Source organism: Dryobates pubescens, chromosome 18 (genome assembly GCF_014839835.1).
Source record: "Dryobates pubescens isolate bDryPub1 chromosome 18, bDryPub1.pri, whole genome shotgun sequence".
NCBI classification, from domain to species: domain Eukaryota; kingdom Metazoa; phylum Chordata; class Aves; order Piciformes; family Picidae; genus Dryobates; species Dryobates pubescens.
This window is the reverse complement of record NC_071629.1, coordinates 10205921-10221910: the sequence shown is the minus strand read 5'-3', so window position 1 is coordinate 10221910 and position 15990 is coordinate 10205921. Positions and strand designations below refer to the sequence as shown.

Here is a 15990-nt window from a genome sequence, read left to right as displayed (position 1 = left end):
TTTTGTAATCAAATTAAACCTTATTAACACTTAGCAACATTTCTTTGTGTGTGTGTGTGTGAGGAAACATTTATATTCTTGTTTTGGTTTGGGTTTTTTTGTCATTAATCCATAAAACCATTAATCTGCCTTTTTCTTTCATTTTCAGTTCGGGTTTCCTGTAGAACCTTTCCCTTCACTCCAGAAGCGAATGCCCCACATTCAGTTAACACGCAGCTATGCCATTGTGCCTGTTTGCTCACCTTTACTCCTTGCTCCCTTCCTGCACTCACCATTTTGTCTTAAGCAAGAGTCCACACCCTTGGCTGTTACGGGCTGTGGTTGCTCTTGTGAAGAACTCAGCAATAGCCTGTGTGGAAGTGGCAAGAGATGCTCATTGCTGATTCCTCTCCCCCTTTGGGCAGTAGCAGGCTGCCCAGCGCTCACAAGGCACTCACAGGGTACCCCCTTCTCAACTGCTCAGCTTCTAGTCTCCCTCCGCTCTGTGTGAGGGCTGCTTGGTGGTGTGCAATTAGCCCCTGCGGTGGGACCGCTGTGAATGCAACCTGATGCTGCCATGGGGTGGGATGTGCTGTCTCAAGAGACTGGCTGCCCTCTCCCCTTTTTCATTTGCTCTATCTAACCCTCATTACTCATTACTCCCCTGTGCTGCCGTGTGCAACTCAAGTAATTTTTTGCAAAACATCCTCACAGGCGTGGGCCTGAGTCCAAATCTCTAGTCCCCAGGCCTGGGGGATTCTCAAACTTGGATCCACGGTTTGCAACTAAGTGTTCTCTGAATGCTGCAGGGGTCACGAAGGATCTCTTGCCTTGCCTCCTTCTCAGTGCGCTGGCCTGGATGCACATCCTGGATCCAATCTCAGGGAAAGCTGGTCACCTTGCTGTACATATCAGTGCTTGTGAAGAAAGATGATGATGTTTCTTTGACTTTTTCTCAGTGATTCCAACCATGTCTGGTTTTAATGCAAAAAGTATTGCCTTTATTTTTTCTATTTGGCATCTGTTTGGCAGATGCTGGCAGGTTGCTTCCCATGTTTTCTATTCAGCAAAAGCCTCGTTTCACTGCATGATTTGCACTAAGGAGGAGGATGTTTTCCTCACTGGGGCCAGGAGATCACCCTGCCCAAGTGCAACTGTGGTTCGCCTGCAGGTGTCTTCTCTGTGTATTGCTGGATGAGTTTTGTTTTTAAATAAAGACTTCATCAGACAGTGAATTCTGGTTAACATTTACTTCTTTTGTTTTTTGTTTTCTTTGCCCTTTTTTTACAGTAACCCATGGCTCTGTACTGAGTAATTACCCCTGAATGCAATGGGCTGGAATGGACCTTCATTTACTTGTTTAAATCGGAGGGTCTAATAAAACATGACAGCATTTCAGCTGTGACCTTTCCATGGTGTCACCCTTGCTTTCTCCTATATCCTCATTGTGATTCTGTCTGTACTGTGTGCTGGTGCTTACTGCTTTTGTTAAACCATGTCAAAAATAGTCATAACAAGGTTTTGGATGCTGCAACTTTAAAGTCTACGATCTTATTTTCCCCCTACATTAATAGATTCCCTTTCTCCTGGTCCCTCTCCATCCAGATAAATAAGGAATGTGGAAATAAGTTCTGTGAGTTGTTTTTGCTGGCAAAATAACAACACAGTTCAAATTATTTATTGGTGATGTTAAAGTGACACCACCACCTTAGTTTAATTATTGCACAATCGAGACATAAAAAAATGCTTTTCTCTTAATGCTTTCTGTCATTTTCATGACATCATCTATCCTTTTTTTATTTGCTTTTATTTTTTTTCTGTTGCTAATTCATGCTCCCTGAAGACCAGCATGTAATCCTCACTTCCATTTCAGACTTGCTTGTTGTGACCCTGATCCTTCAGTCACGCTGTGTGCGGGTTCAATTCCCTGTATGTGGGAGAACCCACACGTCCTGACACCACTGAAAGATCAGGATGCATGCTACCAAAAAAACCCCCTCAGATGCTGGGTTTTTGGAAGATAAGCACATCTCAGACCTAGCTGAGATGTAATGCTGGTTGATTCAAGCTGTGGCTGAGAATGTGGCTAGAAAGGGTGATGCTCACAAACAGTTTCTGCTCACAGCAGCAGCAAACCTTAACCGGATCAAACGGCCTCCATTTTCAGCAATCAAGGCAGTTACAGCTCTTGATTGCACTGTATCTCCTCAGGTGTTCTGTTTCACCATAACTGCAGTTTTATTCCCCATGAAAGTCATTGACCATTTTGTGGGTGGTGGTTTGGGTTTTTTTGAGCAAGTTAAAATAATTTGAGTATTTCCTTCTTTCTTTACTGTTGAATGTTAGCCTGCTCCCAACACCAGTATCAGTCTGTCAGTGATTTCTCGATTATCTGTTAAAAGGACCATTTAATGTGGCCTTTTTTCACCATGCTGCAGGTCACTGGCTGTTCTTCCTAGCTATTTGCTGTATTAAGAATGTTACTGAAAGTTATGTGAAGGCTTTTTAAGGACATTTTCAAAAGAAAATTTTACTTATGTGATTTCCTTCAAGTACTTGAGGTACCACAAGGAGGTTCCATCTCTCCTCTGTCAGCTGTTTTCATGTTGCATCTCTTTTTCCTGCTTTTTGATTGTCTTCCTCTTTTTTGCTAATCCTCTGTTTTTTCTCTTTTTTTCCCCTTTTCTCTCTCTCTAGCTTTTTTTAATCTGTCTTCGCCAGCTGCACTGGGTCTGAGGGAGAAGACTGCCACTTCTAGAAGAGTTAAAGGGTCCTATGTCTGGGGAGGGGGGAACAAATCTTCAGTGTTAGTGTTTTGGAAAGAAGCTCCTTTACTGACTTGCATGGTATCTAAAATTGAAGTGTCTTGTAATTTGTGTGACAAGACAGGGTAACACAGGGGAACTGATTGCTTGGAGTTTTGAAAAGCAACAGAACCGTGATGTTCAGACTAACAATGTAGCGAATACATTTTCAAACATTGTTATGGGCATTTTTTTTTTCCTAATTTTGTCTTTATTAATATAAATGTCACAGGCTTCCATGAGGTGTGAAGCCTGAGGAATATTTTCAATATGCTGTTGTTCGATTGGTTACAGAAACTGTGCATCCAGAATCAAATATAAACACGGTGCCATTTCCTCTGTTAGCAGCCACGAAATATTTAATTTTATCAAAGAAATGAAGTAAGAAGAACTGTGTGTTTCCATTGGTGTCCTCCTGTGTCTCACCACCTTATTAAATAACCCTCATCGGCTGGTGGATGTAGGTCAAGTGGTACTTTGGTAACTAAACCTCCTCTTAAAGTTAGAAAAGAGTTAGCAGACAGCCAACTGGCGGCTGGTATAAAAAGGATCCATCTGAATGCCCTACGAGTAGGGTGCAGTGTCCTCAAGAGTGTGCTGGAGCCAGCTTTTGCACTTCCCGCTCCTCCGTCCTGCTCTGCTCCCTGCATGCTTTCCCAGCTGCCGCCTTTTCTCCACGCTCCTCGTTTTGTTCCCTTTGTACAAATGGAAGCGCGCGAGAACCGCTCCGAGTTCTGCACTCGCACAACAAGCGCTGAAGAGCCAGCACTGTTTAGCCCCGTACCTTTCTAACTTTAATGTAAATTTTAAATAAAAAATAGGAAAGCCTGTGTGCGTGCTGTCGTGTTTGCTGCTCCTGCGTCCCGGGCTGAAGGAACGCAAGCAACCAGGCCAGCCCAGCGCTGAGTCAGAGGCTCTTTCGGCGGCCACCCCAAAGGAAAAGCCAGCACGTTCAGGGCGGGCGGTGCTGACGGCGGGTTTCCCTGCCTCTGGGGCAGAAGCATCCCTGTCGGCCTTGTTCGCCGCCTCCTGGCTCTATTCTGGGCCAGCCCCACCAGCAGAACCCGCCTGCACCAGTAACGGCGGCTCTGCACCGAGCGGTACGCTCCCTCCTACAAGAAGCGCCGGGGGGAAGCCTGGCCTGCGGCGGGCCCCACAAAGGAACCGCCCCACAACGGGCCCGCAGTGAAGGGAGGAAAACGCCTCGAGCTCGATACCCAGCAGAGAGGTGCCACGGGAACGGCTCTCAGAGGCAGCCCTGGGAGGAACGGCCGCTCCTCCCCCGCCTTCGGGGAGCGCGCCAGTCCCAGGCCCCTTCGCCCCGCCCCGGGCCCGCCGCCAGGGGGCGCATGGCAGAGACATCAGTTTCTCGCGGTGTCTCGCGCTGCTGTGACGTCCGGCCACGTGACGCGGCGCCGGCCGGGCCGCTCCGTGCGACTCGGGGGGAGCACGCGCCACACCGGCACGCGAGGGGGCGCGGCGGGCGGGGCGGAGCGGGGCCGAGGCTGAGGCGGGGGCGGGGGGGCTGGGGCCGGCCCGGGCCGGCGCTCCCCCGCGGCCCGCAGTGAGCCGCGGCCTGGTCCGCACGTGGGGCCTGGTCCCCTCCGGCACGCCCGGGCCGCTTCCGTCGCCGTGCACGCTTTAGCTCGGCGTCTCGGCGTCCACGGGCGGGGATGGCGCATAACAACGTAGGATCGTCCGCCGAGCCGCCGCCCGCCATGGCGCCGCCGGAGCCTGAACCGGAGCCGGTGCCTGACTCGGTGCTGGAGCAGTGGCGGCAGTACAACGAGACCGAGCGGCAATGGGGGCTCCGCCGCCGTTTCATCCTCCGCCACCTCCACGGCTACCCTGGCGCCGCTATCGACCAGCTCCTGTCGCTCTCCGTCCTCTGGACCAACCACGTCTTCATGGGCTGCAGGTGAGGCCTGTCCGGATATAGCCACACCGTGTTGTCGAGGGTGCTTGCACCGGTCGGGCCTGAGAGAGGCCTTGGGGCGGTCTGGCCACTCTGGGCCGCTCTGGGGTCCCCGAGCCGCTTGGCTCAGTCTCGGTTCCAGCTGCCTTTTAAAAAGTACCTCAGAAGAGCTGGAACAGAAGGAGCTGGTGCAGGAGAGCCTCGGTTTCCGGACAGTTTTCTTTTCTCGAGTGTGTATGTAGTTGTGTATGGAAGAGAGCAAGCTTCTGAAGGAGAATAGATGTGTTTTGAAAGTAGTTCTTCATGTCCCACCCTGAGGACTCGTTAAACGTGGTGTTGTGCTTTGTAATTTGAGAAGGTATCCCTCTAAGCGTAAAACAGCCTACACAACCCCCTTAAAGCTCAGTTTTTCCGAGAGACGTAGTTCCTGGTGAATGGAGGAGGTTTCCCTTCATCAGGATTATGTTAAGTTGCAGAAACCGTTGTACCGTAACTTGCAAGGTTGTGGGGATCTGCAGAAACGTCACCCGTGACTCCACTGGCGCTTGGGATGTTGTGATTATTTTTAACTGGACGTAAGGTTTAAAGACAGAAGCAACTGCTCTGCAACTAACTTCCGCAAACTGTATGGTGACAGAGGAGCTTGTAAACGCTGAAGGACAAACGGGTTTACTTGTATTAATGTTGCTGTCCCAAAGCCTCGTTGGACAATGCTGTATGCTATTTTTGCAGGGCCAAGTCAGCATCTTTAAGTGTAGATCTGCACATTCCCTTATTTTTTGCTTGTCCAAGTACTAAATTGTTCTGTTCTGCAAACACCAAAATTGAATGTAGTTTTAAACCAGCTTCCAATTCTAAAGCTCGAGTAGTATGTTAAAATTGAGCATGTCTTCTTAAGATACACTCTCTTTGGTCCATTAGCTCATCTTAATGTGTTTATGTGCTGTCTTAATGGAAAGCTGCCTCTGTGAGAGTGCTTTTGGGAATCGATGCCATAATATAGTTAGAGGGCGCTGATAACAGTGGTGAAGAGCTATGTGGCAAGATCTCAAATCCTAAAAGATGCAGTTTAAGCCTCTAAGTACTCATGCTTTCCCTGGTGAACATCTGTCTCTACCTGTGACTCTCAGGGTAGACAGGAGTGATAAATTTAGGCCTGATACAACGCAGAGCCGTTAGCAGTGAGGCTGTTTCCCCTAAGCCTGTGTTGTGCACTGACATGAACGCACCACACGGGCACACTGAAGGCCCTGCGCCGTTGAAGAGCAGTGGGCAGCTTTACTTGGAGCTGTCTGGGGAAGGAAGAAGACCCACAGCTTTCTCTGGAACTGTCTTTTGCTGCCTGGGAGGAGAGCTGCTGTTGCTGTATCAAGTGAATAGCTTCAGAGTTTGAGGAATTTTTGTTGTTTTCCTCTGAAGTACTTTGGGTTTTGCATGTGGGTTTTTGGGGCTGTGGTTTGTTGGTTGGTTGGTTTTGGTTTTAACATTGATTACTTACTAGCTGAAGACAACCTGGTTATCAGAGTAAATAGAATCAGAGTCAGAGATTAAATCTGTGGGAGTGTTCTGCTAGAGGATGATCTGGAGAATGGACATAAGGCTTAGAAAACTTGGTCTGTGAGGAAGGAGTTAAGTAACAGGATTCATTTAGTTTAGAGGTGGATGAGAGAAGCTGCAGGTACTCTCAGATACGTTAAAGGTGGCTGCAGAGCTATTGGGATCAGGGTGAGAGATAATGTGTTTAAGCTACACCAGGAGAGATTACTTAGACATTAGAGGCATGGGATTCCTTTGCCTCCATGTGTAGGGCCCACAACTTGAGATTCTTAAGGCTGGGTTAGACAAACATATGCTGGGACTGGCTGATCCTCCCTTGGGCAGAAATCTGAGCCCCAATCATCTCTGTCCCTTGTGACGAAGAGTGGCTGTCATGTCAAACCTAACCCTGCTGGAAAAGGGTATCATTCTTTATGTTCCCATGGACTGTAGTCTTCTCTCTGTAAGCCAGAGAAAGGAACAGAGGCTCACTATTGCTTCATTCTGCAGGAGGATGGGGGTATCACCATTGTCCACCTGTCTTTGGTCCCTTTTGACAGTGTCTTTTTGGGGGGCTGAGCTGTGCTGGGTGCCTGCAGGTGAAGCAGGGACTGCGCGAAGTGTGTGCTCAGAGTTCTCGCCCAGTAACTGAAACAGATCCAGTGTCTGCCTGGCCCTTTGAATCAGGAACAGGAAGAGCATTTCTTGAGTGGAGAGGGAGTAGATTTCCAGAGCTTTTGGAACAGTAGTATTTAAAAGCTGGTGCAAGTTATTGAAGCACTGGCTGTGAGGACAGTTGTGGATTCTTGTGCATGGGCAGTGTGACCTGATGCTTTTGGACTTTTGAAGGTGAGCACACCACAGAACAGGTGCAGCATTGCTTTTTCTCTTTTCTGAACCACAGTGTGAAGCTGGCAGACTAGGTTGAGGCTGTGTTTGTAGGCTCTCCTTGGTTAGAAATGTTTGGGGTTTTTTCTTGTTCAGCTTCAGTGTGGCCTAAAAACATGTGGCAGATCCCTGAAGCAATGGAAAAAAAGGTGGTGAGGGATGTCAGGCCGGGAGTGATGGAGATGTGCAGTGCGTGTCCTGCCTGCGTGGAACTGCGAGCGTGCTGCGGCAGGGCCAGGATTTGCACAGGGCTCGTTACAGCCTCCTCACCTCTCTTGTGGCTGAGGGATTTCAAACGTTTCGGTTACAGCTACCAAGCTGGAGATGAGTAGGGCTTTTTAGAGTGGTCGATAAAGGCTGAGCAGTGCCTTTGTCATCTGATGTCTATGATTCCAGTATTGGTGACGTGTGTCCTGTGGTTGCTGACCCAGACGAGACTTCAGTGCTAGTCAGTTGCTCCTGTATTTAGCTCAAGGACTCTGTGATGCCCACAGAGAGTCCTCCACACACCCTGTGTTCCTAGTGCTCTGCCAGAGTTACAGTTTGACAGATATTTTCATTTAAAACACTTGGTTTGTTGGCTGCATGTTTCTTGTTTGCAGATGGGTTCACTTAGAGCCAGGTAGCTGTTGTCAGGTGTGCAGGCTGTCTGCCAGCACTAAACCAGCTATGGCATGTCAAGCCCCATGTTAATGCTCCAGCATAATGAGGAGGAGCATCTCCCTTGCAGCAGGTACTGTGTCTAGGGCAGCCTTAGTTCTTGTTCTGCATAATAAAAGCGTGTGTGTGTATGTTGCCCCTGCGGGACCCCTTCTGAAGTGCTTTGCTGTTAAATCCACACAGATATGGCATGCAGGTCATGGAGAAGGTTCTCAAGATGGCTGAAGGCATTGATATTGGGGAAGTGAGGTCATATGAGTTGGTCCCTGGCAAGACGCTAAAAAGACACCGCTCTCCATCGGACGGTGAGTATCTCTGCCCTCTGTCAAGGGAGACCCCCTGCCCTGTCACCCTTTGGTGGGCAGTGGTGGGAGCATGGGGAGAGAGTGTGCCTTGGGGCCACCTCCAAGACAGTCAGCACAGCAGACTAAAGAGAAGTGACCATGATGTATTCTGCTAGATCACAGCTGTTTCCTCTCCTCTGCCCTCTTGTGGGGTGTAAATAATTCATGCAGAGTTCTCTTTTTGCTGAAGAAAGTATGGCTTTCCGTTGAAATTACCGGGAAATTGACTTTCCCTAGGGACAGGGGGTTGAATTTGTGTAACAGAATACCTCTGTGCCGTCCTTCACTGTGGTGAGGGGGATGTTCCAAGCTGAGAAGGGGTAGTACCTGTGCATGGAGATACAAAGCTCATGGTATTGATTTTTGGTTTTGACCTGCCTGGAGCATTGAGGAGAGGTAATTTAAATTGTTTATTTCTCTCCCTGCTGGGCCTGTGGAGTCCTCTGTGTGTCAGCCTGGTCCCATGGTGTTAAGGGTCAGTGTTCCAGCGATAGCTTTTCCAGTGGAGGAAATGCAGCAGGCAGGGAGGGCTGGCAGTTCAACAGCTCCGTTCGCTGGCTCCTCTCCAGCACCTTCAGAGCTCCCTGCTTTCTCTGGGCACGGGGGATTTGTTCGTGTGTGCAGGTGCACTTAGGGATGTGAGCAGGCAGCCCTTGCTTTGCGAGGCAGCGTCGGGCTGTAGTTTGGCTGTTTAAAACACAGACGGTCAGATGGCACAGGACTGCTCTAGGCTTGGGTATCATCTCTTCCTCTGCCAAAGTGTCTGCCCTTATTGTGACACCCAGCAGTCTTTCTGTGCTTCCATGTGCCAGCTGCTAAACTGAGAAAAATACTACTTTGCTCCCTTGTTTTGTCTGTCTCTCACGCAGCAGCTCTGCAGGGAAGGGTTCTCTCTTGCATGTTACACAGGCAGCATACAGAGCTGTTCTGCTGGTGAGAGCCTTTAGGTGCTGCTGCAGTGCAATCACCGGAACACCAAACTGAACAAAAAATGAGAACCTTGCTGTCATTCATCAAGACTGATGGCTGAAGTATGTGACGTAACAGCTTTGTCACCTGGCTTTTATGTGAAGGTCTGTTTGTGCTGCATGCCAAATGTTGTTTTCATCTGCAGTGAACTAGGCTCTGATAAATACGCTGTAGTAGTGTGATGTCTAGACAGATGTGTTGTCTGACCTGTGCTGGGGCTGCACACATTGGCACTGGATTAGGCAGCTCCTTCCAAAATGCTGAGGTGGCCTTTTGCTCCTCTGATGAAATTACACACACCTACCACTTCAGTGTGTGGGGGCTGAATCTTTCGCAGGAGGAGTCTTGTATAACCATCTCTGTAACGTAACACATTTACTTATCAGCTGCTTGGTTCTCATTTTCTGCAGTAGCTGTGCGTTGCAGGATATGCTGCCTCATTTGCATTTATTCTGGTTGAGAAACAAGAGGTCTACCAGTGATGTGTAATGGGGCCTCCCAGCCACTGCAGCTGTCACCTGAGGCTTGGGCAGATTGCTCTGTGTTTGGTGTCCTTTAGCCCAGGGGAGTGATATTTACAGAAAACATGCTTCTGTTAACAGTGTCATTAACAGCCCCGTGTTTTGGAAAGAAGGGTTCGGTATCACTGTGTTTCCCCATGAAATGGGAAGGCCTGAAGATAAAGTCATTTATCTGAGATCATCCTGCAGCCCTGTGGCAGCGTCAGAGACAAGGATTGCGTCCTGGTCTGGTGGACTGTCTAAGTGGCCATAGTTTTTATTTGGTTTAGTAACTTTGAAGGGATTAACTTCAGAAATGACTGGATAGGTTCAGTGGGCAATGGTGAGGGCAGAACAAGTGCTTCAGACCCAAAATCCCTGTAACTGAGTATGTGGAGATTTGTGCAGGGTAGTTATGGAGCTGGGAATACCACTGTAGTGACCTGCACAGGGAATGAATGGTCTTCTTTGAGCCATTGGGAATGTCTTTAGAAGGAAACCTTCCGGTTTGTGGCTATGAAGTGGGAAGTCCAGTGTTAGGAGCCTGCAGACTCTGCCCAGAGATCACTCTGTGAGAACATTGTCTCCCTGTCATGTCACATATTGGTAATCTTACAATTTCTTCCACCCCATAGATCCAGAGCCAGAAGAGGTTGCTGAACCACCCAAAAAGATGGTCCCCAGGTTCCGGGTGCGACCACGTTTTGAACCCATACACTTTGTCACCAGTGCTGAGAAGAATGACAAGAAGGAAGATTCTGTGAATAACCAAAGGCAGGATGTGAACCAGGAGGCAAACACAAACAGCGTAGCACAGCCAGTTGAAAACTGTACAAACTCCTTTGTGGGTGCACAGGAGGCGGATTCTCAGCTCTCCAGCTCAGCTGGGTTTGGCTTTGCCGGCCCAGCAGCAGCAGCAGCCAAGAAGGCTGTGAATAGTGTAGACTCTAGCACGAGCGGCACGTTGCAGGCTTCTGTTTCTCCTGCAGCTGCCCAGTCTGCATCAGAGACCTTCCCTCCATCAGCTATAGCGCTGAAGCAGAGTTTTATTGAGAAACTGTCAGCAGCTGTCTGGAAAAATCTTTCTAACCCAGATACAAACACGGGGACTGAAAAAATTAACTTTACCTATCTTTTGACACGTTCCATTCAGGCATGCAAGACAAATCCTGAGTATATTTATGTTCCTCTGAAAGAAATTGCCCCTGCTGACCTCCCCAAGAGCAAGAAGCTCCTAACAGATGGCTTTGCTTGTGAAGTGCGATGTCAGAATGTTTACCTGGCCACTGGTTACGCCGGCAGCAAAAACGGATCGAGGGATCGAGCTGCAGAGCTGGCAGTCAAGCTGCTGAAGAAGGCTGTGGAAGTTAGAGTTGTTCAGCGGAAGTTCAAGCACACCTATCATGAGGACTTGGTGGTGTGTGAGGCAGGAATGAGTCGCTCAGATTTCCCTCCTGCTCTCAAACCTCACGAGGAGTTTGTAGCTGCCAACAGGGACTGTGTCCCGGTGCAGCCTGGTACCGAGTCTGCAAAAGGCTCCACTACTACCACCAAGCACTGGACTAGTTTTGTCCTCACAGAGAACGCCAGCGACGCAATAGGGATCCTTAACAATTCTGCCTCCTACAACAAAATGTCTGTGGAGTATAAGTACGAGTTAATGCCCAACCGCTCGTGGCGCTGTCAGGTGTATCTGCAAGATCACTGCCTTGCCGAGGGGTTTGGCACTAAGAAGACCAGCAAGCATGCAGCAGCCGAGGAGGCACTGAAAATTCTGCAGAAGATGCAGTCAAATATAGCAGCCATCAAAGTGACGCAGGTTCAGAAAGTGGGCTGCTCGTCGCGGGGCTCTGGCAGGAAGAAGGACCTGAAGGACCTCGTGATCTATGAGAACTCCACTAACCCAGTGTGCACGCTGAACGACACCGCCCAGTTCAACAAGATGACGGTGGAGTATGTCTTTGAGAGGATGACTGGCATGCGATGGAAGTGCAAGGTGATGCTCGAAGATGAGTTCATCGCAGAAGCGGTTGGGCTGAAGAAATCTGTCAAGCATGAGGCAGCAGAGGAAGCCGTGAAAATCCTCAAAAAGACTCAGCCAACTGTCGTTAATAACCTGAAGAAAGGCACCGTCGAAGACGTCATCTCCAGAAACGAGATTCGGGGTCGATCGGCAGCGGAGGCTTTCAAACAGAAGATCAAAGAAGACAACATCGGGAACCAGATTTTGAGAAAGATGGGCTGGACAGGCGGTGGCCTGGGCAAGGACGGGGAAGGAATCAGAGAGCCCATTTCTGTGAAGGAGCAGTTCAAAAGGGAGGGACTGGGGCTCGATGTAGAAAGGGTGAACAGAATCGCCAAGAGAGATATTGAGGAGATCATCCGGAACTATGCACGCTCAGATAGTCACATTGACTTGACTTTCTCTAGAGAACTGACCATGGATGAACGCAAGCAGATACATCAGATCGCCCAGAGATACGGTCTGAAAAGTAAATCCCACGGGCAGGGGCACAACAGATACTTGGTGGTGAGCAGGAAGCGACGCAAGGAAGATCTGTTAGACCAGCTGAAGCAGGAAGGCCAGGTTGGACATTACGAGCTTATTATGCCTCAGGCAAACTGAGGCCAGATGTCCCATTTCACCAGAGTCTGAGCTTCCTGGATACTTGCATTAAAGAGAGAGATGCTGCATTGTTCTCCTGCTGGGTTATATTAGCGCTGAAGTCTTCTGCTGCGTTAATATAATTTGGGAACCGTTGTCAGGCGATGAGAACTGGCAGAGTTCTGTCCGAGTGTGTTAGCACAGCCCAAAAGCAGTAGTGCTGTCACTGTATGTGTCTTTGATATTACCTGTTCCTTCACATTTTAATAGTTTTGTAATAGCAAAAACACATGTCCAAGGAGAAGGAATTTGACATCATTTAAAATTGTGGCTCCCTTAATTCTTCTTGACCAAGGAAAGGGGGGGGAAAAAAAAAAACCAAGAGAGGAAAAACAAAAAAAAAAGCCTTTTTTTACAAAAAAAAAAAAAAAAACCAAAAAAGAGGAAAAAAAGCTGAAATGAAATAAAAAGCTGAGAAAATGCAGTCTGGGAGTGTAAACCTGTATGTAAAGTTGGTATTAATAACGATACAAATAAAATTTTATTTCTGGAAAAAAACCCCAAACACCACAGGATTTGTCCCACTTTATATGAGAGAAAAGGAATCTGTGAACACTGTGTTCATTCTCGAGGAACACAGACAGCGAGGTCTTGTCTGTGCACCAGATGTCCTCTCATGGCCTGCACCAGCCCAACAGCGAAGCTCTGCTCACAGAAGTCCGCCTTGAGCCTGCCAGACTCAGAGTGGCTGAGCGCACCTCAGCTGTCAGCACGTTGGACTGAGACCATGCCAGGGCGTTGCACCTTGCAGCACGGCTTGATGTGTAGATGCCATGGTGAAGTGTGACATGAACACTGGAGGTAAGCGCAGAGCCCACGCTCAGAGATGCTCCTGTAGCTTCTGGGGACTGTTACATAACTTCCTTTTTTTTTAGTTTGTGTTTTTTTTTTAACTTTAAGCTCTCTAATCCCAAGCAAAATCAAATCTGTGCTCCATTGCTGCACCTGTGCTTGTGTATGGCAAGGGCGATTCACGAGTAAACTCTCTGGTGTTGCTCTGATGTGTGATGTCTGTGGCATCTCTCCAGGACTGGCATGAGCTGCCAGGAGGCCGGAGCGTTTCTCTCCGTGCCAGAGAGGCAGAGACTGACCTCTGCCTGTGCTGTTCTGCCACCAGTTCCACAGGACACTGCACTGTGAGTCTTGGAGAAATTCTTACTTTGTGCTTGGAAAGCAGAGGTTAGGAACTACCTTGGAAGAGCTGAGAGTGAGCTGTGGCTAGAGGTGCTGGGGTTTTCTGCCATGAGTAGGGCCTGCTGGTGGTTCTTTAGCAAGAAGCCAGTCCTAGTGAAAAGTATTTTTGTCTGGGCTCCTGTGCTTTGTGTCTGAGCTATTGTGGAGGTTTTTGTTGCCTATATTTGCCTCTCCATCCTTTACATCATCCTTTAGCTGCTTTCCCACCTCCTGCTCTTTTTAAGTACTCTCAGCAGAACATCCTGGTGATGCAGTTAAAAGCATTTTTCATCCCATCAGTGTGAGGAGGCTGCCCTGTTAGGTGAGAGCTGTTCAGGAAGAAGAAAGTGAGGGTTCCTTCCTTGGCTGGATGGCTGCAGGTGTCTGCTTGCTTGGACAGCAGGAATTAATGCTGCTGCTCTGTAGAAAAATAATCTGGCAGTTACTTCTGAACTGTGTTGGGGGGGTTGGTTTTGTTGTGCATTATTCCCTCTACTTCTGAATCCTGCTCTCAAGAATGCTGGGCTCTTAACAGATGGTGATGTAGGAGTGGAAGAAGCCTGGTACTTTCTAGGCAGCTATTCCTGCAAGCAGGAGCACAGCTCCCCCTCCCTCACTTGGCTCTGCAGCAGGTCTTCGAAGCTGGGTGATGCTGAGAAAGGCAGTGAGAGCTCCACTGCAGTGATCAGGATGAAAAATGCCTCTTGGCAGGGGGGAGGGCTGGCTAAATGTACCTGTGCCTCAACAGGGGTAGCTGCCTGGTGTGAGACTGTGCAGGGTATTGCTTTTCCTGTCCTGGGTAGCAGCTGGCACTCTTGGCCACCTATCTCTGCAACATGTGGAACCTCTGTGCAGGGCCCATCTGTGGTCTTCCTCTTCAGTCGGTGGCTGTATGTTTGAACTAAAGCATCACCAGACTCTCCATCCCCAGGTGTTTGTCACAGTGAGTGTTCTGGAGAACCAGCATGTGGGTTAAAATGAAGTTAGATGAAGGCCCTACTGAAGAGGACTACAAAGGTGTGTGTGGGTGACATGTTTTGCAGCTTTGTACTGCTCTTGTTTCTGGCTACCCTGAGTTGGTTTTTATTGTGGTCACTACAAGGTAAGACAAATATAAAATGGCAGGGTTGATATGAGATCTTCTGTGACATTAGATCAACTTGGCCCCTCAGAAAGAGGTCTGCTTGCTAGTACAGAGCCATGGTGAGCATACTCTAGGCTGGCCTCAGTTATCCCCAGCAGTGCAAGTGGTAGGCTTGGATTGAGGTTGGGAGGTCTTTTTGGCACTGCTCTGTAACTTGGTGGCTGCAACTTAGGTGCTTGTTGCTTGACTCACAAAACTGTCCCAGAGTATAGGAAGTGCTTAAACTCATTTACAGGAGGCAGACTGGTGCCATTCAGCCTTCTCCCTCTACACCAGAGACTGCAGCCAGTAACCTTCAGGAACATGAGCACACGTAACACAGACGGGACTTCAGTGGTAAAAGGCTGCCCCTGTGAGACATGAAGCCTGCTCAGGGTTATGAGTTGGTGTCACAGCAGGTACAAATCCTGATTTAATTTTTGAGGGAGCCCAGCAACTTCTATCTTAGTTGTAGAGCTAGGCAGCAGTACCAGCTTCTGTTATGTGTCAATTATTTTTAGTCCTGCTCTCCCCAACATGAAACAGGAGAAAAATACATACAGTTCCTGTACCAGTTCATTACTGAGCCCATTCAGTGCTGTAACTAACTCATTGTAAGCTCCTTTCTGTTCGCTCCCAGGCAGGCACAACAGCTCTGGGCTTCCTGCAGGTGCTGTTTTTGCTAAGACTGATGCCTTTTCCTTCTTTCCCAGCTACTTGGTCCTGCCCCATCATGCCTTCTGGCAGGAAGAGCTGGTTTTACCTCCACACTACACCTGGCACAGCTTCTACCCCAGCACAACCACTGCCCAGAAGGTCAGAAACTAGTTCACAATCCTGCTGTAAGGGTCTACCTGGAGCTTGAGCCCACACCAGCCTCTTGTCCTCCCAGATAAAATAACCAGAGCTGTACACCTCTTGCCTATTTATACAATAAGCACTAAGGTTACACTTTATTTACAAGTTTGAAAAATGTACAGTTTCTTACATGGGTTACTTGTGCAAAGTTAAACTTCTTGACTAACAGACCAATGTGCACACAAAAGACACTGGAACAGTGGACAACACAATTGTAGGTTTCATCCCACACTGCTGCTTAAGGTACTGTATCCAAATGTACAAACTTAGCCTTACAAAAAAAGTGAGTCTGGACTTACAAATGTTGGTTTTGTTTTTTTCTCAGAGTTGAAAAAATACTTTCATAAAACTGAGGGAAAACTTAAGCATGCAGCAGTAGCTCACAAACCACAGAGTAATCTACAAAGAGCAGAAACTGCAGAGACTTGCCTGCCCCACGCTTTATTGAAACTTTCCACAAGGCAAAGTTGGATCCCAAAGAACTGATCTTCCTCAGCTAATGATAAGGGGCAAGAGAAAGACACCAAAGGAGAGTTATTCCACCACTGGAACACTTCAGGTTTTACCTCTTTCTTC

At 48.5% G+C, this 15990-nt stretch overlaps 2 protein-coding genes across 6 annotated transcripts in view; both read left to right on the top strand.

Moving 5' to 3' along the window:
- Positions 1-3627, top strand: part of SEPTIN6 (septin 6) — a 30175-nt gene extending 26548 nt beyond the window's left edge. For 2 of the 5 annotated variants that reach the window (XM_054169742.1, XM_054169743.1), the window contains one exon: positions 2677-3626. In XM_054169742.1, coding sequence (XP_054025717.1) covers positions 2677-2686 — 10 coding nt within the window. In that variant the 3' untranslated portion in view covers positions 2687-3626. The other 3 variants (XM_054169746.1, XM_054169741.1, XM_054169745.1) reach the window with 3 other exon arrangements.
- Positions 3628-4190: 563 nt separating this feature from the next.
- Positions 4191-12582, top strand: NKRF (NFKB repressing factor). The gene is made up of 3 exons (XM_054169665.1): positions 4191-4701; positions 7966-8087; positions 10231-12582. Exons 1-3 carry the CDS (start codon positions 4457-4459, stop codon positions 12219-12221), a joined length of 2358 nt encoding a protein of 785 aa, XP_054025640.1. The 5' UTR covers positions 4191-4456; the 3' UTR covers positions 12222-12582.
- Positions 12583-15990: the final 3408 nt, after the last annotated feature.